We start from the raw sequence: 2,713 nt of genomic DNA, 5'->3' as shown, positions 1-2,713 counted from the left end.
TGCGGTTGTAGCCCCTTGCAACTTCTTGCTGGTACGCGGCGTGCCGAAGGTTAGCATTGTCACGCAGTTCTTCGGCAAAATCTAACTCGGAACCCACTAGAGCACTGTTGTCGACAGGGTTAAAATTCTCCGTCCGAACTGTAGGGATCATAGTAGATAAAGGGAGGACAGCCTCCATACCGTAGGCCATAGCGAACGGAGTACGGCCGGTGGACCGCCGAGGCGTTGTTCGATAGGCCCAAAGGACATGTGGAAGCTCTTCCACCCATTTGCCGAGCTTCCGATCCAGACGGCGCTTCAGCCCCCGAGTGATTGTCTTGTTTGATGCTTCGGCTTGTCCATTACCCTGAGGATATGCCACCGAGGAATTTTGGATGGTAATATGGCGCTTCGCATAGAAAGCTTTGAGAGCGGAGGCGACAAATTGGGAACCGTTATCAGATAGTATGGCGTACGGCACGCCGAACCTGGAGATAATGTGCTTCCAGATAAAGCGTTCCACATCCCCGGCGGTGGTCTTGATCAACGGGGAGGCTTCGACCCACTTGGTGAACAAATCTGTGGCAGTGAGCATGTACTCAAATCCTCCGGGCGCCTTTGGCATCTTGCCAACTATGTCAAAAGCCCAAACCGCGAACGGCCATGGACTGGTGATCATTTTAAGGGGAAACGCAGGCTGGTGGATGAGAGATGCATGCTTCTGACACCGAACACAGAGCTTCACGTAGTCTTCGGATTGCTTGACCATCTTCGGCCACCAATAGCCTTGCGTTAGGGCACGCTGTGCAAGGGACCGCCCTCCTGAGTGAGCCCCACAGCTACCCGAATGAAGTTCCTCCAGAACGGCTGGCACGAGGTCGTCGTGGACGACATGCAGATCGGGGCCAGTAAAAGTCCGTCGGTAGAGATTGTCATTCGGTCCCAAGAAAAAATTGGCAGCTCAGCAACGGATTTTGTACGCCTCGCGCTTGTTCGTCGGTAGCACTTGATTCTTCAGGTAAGCAACCACAGAATCCAGCTGGCTTGAGCCGAGGGTGATGGCCATAACCTGTTCAGACGGCTTTTCGAAGCTCGGCTTGGGGACCTCGTCGAAGGTGATGGTGCGACTACCCGAGGTCTTGTAAACTGAAGCAAGACCTGCAAGGGCGTCAGCGTGGGCGTTATGCTCCCGAGCGATCCACTCCACTTCGACGCGTCCAAATTTGCCGAACAAAGACAACACGTGGCTTACGTAAGCATTCATACGTCGATCTTTGGCTTGATAATCGTCGTTTAAATGCCCCACAATGAGCTGAGAATCACAAAAGACATGATCCGAATCTGCATCCAGCCGAAGAGCAAGTTGGAGGCCTGCAATTAGAGCCTCATATTCCGCATCGTTGTTCGTCGCTGTGTACCCAATTGAAACCACGCTTTCATGAACAGTCCCGCTGGGTGAAACAAGGACGATGCCGGCACCAGCTCCATGAACGTTAGAAGCTCCATCGACGGTCAGTCGCCAAGCATCGCCGGAGAAGAGCTTCCATTGTCTTTTGGGTTTCTTGCGCCCGAGGGAATACCGAGCTCGGAGTGGTTCGGCATGACAGCTGGACGGCCCTTCCAAAACCTCTTCTTCTTGAATCCGAGAGTCCTCAGCAGCAATTGCCAGGGCATTGGCCTCGTCTTGTAAGCCGGGAGTGAGTTCGGCAAAGAAGTCGGCCAGGACTTGCCCTTTGATAGCTGTCCGAGGCTCGAATTGGATGTCGAAGTTGGCCAAGTCTTGAGAGAACTTCAGGATTCGACTCGACGTGTCCGTTTTCCGAAGAACAGCTCTGAGAGGAAACTCAGTGAGGACCACAATCCTATGGGATTGAAAGTAGGGCAAGAGGCTCGTTTTAGCAGAAACGAGAGCTAATGCTAACTTTTCCATAGGCAGATACCTCGTCTGAGAATCCGTCATCGTTTTACTGGAGTAGAAGATTGGTTGATGGTCCATCCCTTCTCTCCGAACAAGAACCGCGCTCGTTGCATGGTCAGAGACGGCAAGGTAAAGATAGAGATCTTCATCGGGCAGGGGCTTGACGAGCAAAGGAGCGTGAGATAGGTATTGCTTTAAAGATTGCAGAGCCTGCTCGCACTCCTCTGTCCATACAAATCTGCGTCGGCTTGTTGTGATTGCTCGGAAGAACGGGCGGCAGAGATCGCTCGAACGTCGAATGAAACGGTTCAAGGGAGCAACCATCCCCGTGAGCCGCTGTACCTCTTTAATCGTCGTTGGAGCTCGTAGCCGCTGCACAGCCAAAATCTGGGTAGGATCAGCTTCGATTCCTCGACGACTCACCATGTATCCTAGGAATTTCCCCGAGCTAACGCCAAACGCACACTTCTCGGCATTGAGACGTAGCTTCCTATGTTTTAGAACAGCAAAGACCTCTCCCAGATCCCGAAGGTGGTCCCGAGCGAATATGCTTCTGCAAACCAAATCGTCAATATAAGCTTCTACTTTTACGCCGAGCATGCCAGGAAACATCTTCGTGATGGAGCGTTGAAAAGTGGCGCCTGCATTCTTCAAGCCGAACGGGACAACCTTGTAACAGAAGGTTCCCCGAGGCGAGATGAAAGCCGTTTTTTCTTGATCTTCCGGATCCTAAGCGTCCATGAAGCTTAGGCGCTCGCATCCTGCCGTTGCATCTACCATCTGCTCGATCCGAGGAAGTGGAAATCGATCCATAGG

At 52.6% G+C, this 2,713-nt stretch overlaps 1 protein-coding gene across 1 annotated transcript; it reads right to left on the bottom strand.

Moving 5' to 3' along the window:
* Positions 1–940: 940 nt before the first annotated feature.
* LOC131324078 (uncharacterized) lies at positions 941–2,509 on the bottom strand. The gene is made up of 2 exons (XM_058355900.1): positions 1,920–2,509; positions 941–1,811 (listed from the first exon to the last, which is right to left on the bottom strand). Exons 1-2 carry the CDS (start codon positions 2,507–2,509, stop codon positions 941–943), a joined length of 1,461 nt encoding a protein of 486 aa, XP_058211883.1.
* Positions 2,510–2,713: the final 204 nt, after the last annotated feature.

The sequence above is a fragment of the Rhododendron vialii genome, chromosome 4a (genome assembly GCF_030253575.1).
Source record: "Rhododendron vialii isolate Sample 1 chromosome 4a, ASM3025357v1".
In the NCBI taxonomy this organism is placed as follows: Eukaryota; Viridiplantae; Streptophyta; class Magnoliopsida; order Ericales; family Ericaceae; genus Rhododendron; species Rhododendron vialii.
This window is presented reverse-complemented; position numbering and strand designations above follow the sequence as displayed.

What these genes read in the sequence shown, in the direction of transcription:
- LOC131324078 (XM_058355900.1), bottom strand. Translation starts at nt 2,509, where the DNA reads ATGTTTCCTGGCATGCTCGGCGTAAAAGTAGAAGCTTATATTGACGAT. An exon ending in ATGACGGATTCTCAGACGAG is followed by an intron (nt 1,812 to 1,919) that starts GTATCTGCCTAT and finishes GTTTCCTCTCAG; the next exon opens with AGCTGTTCTTCGGAAAACGG.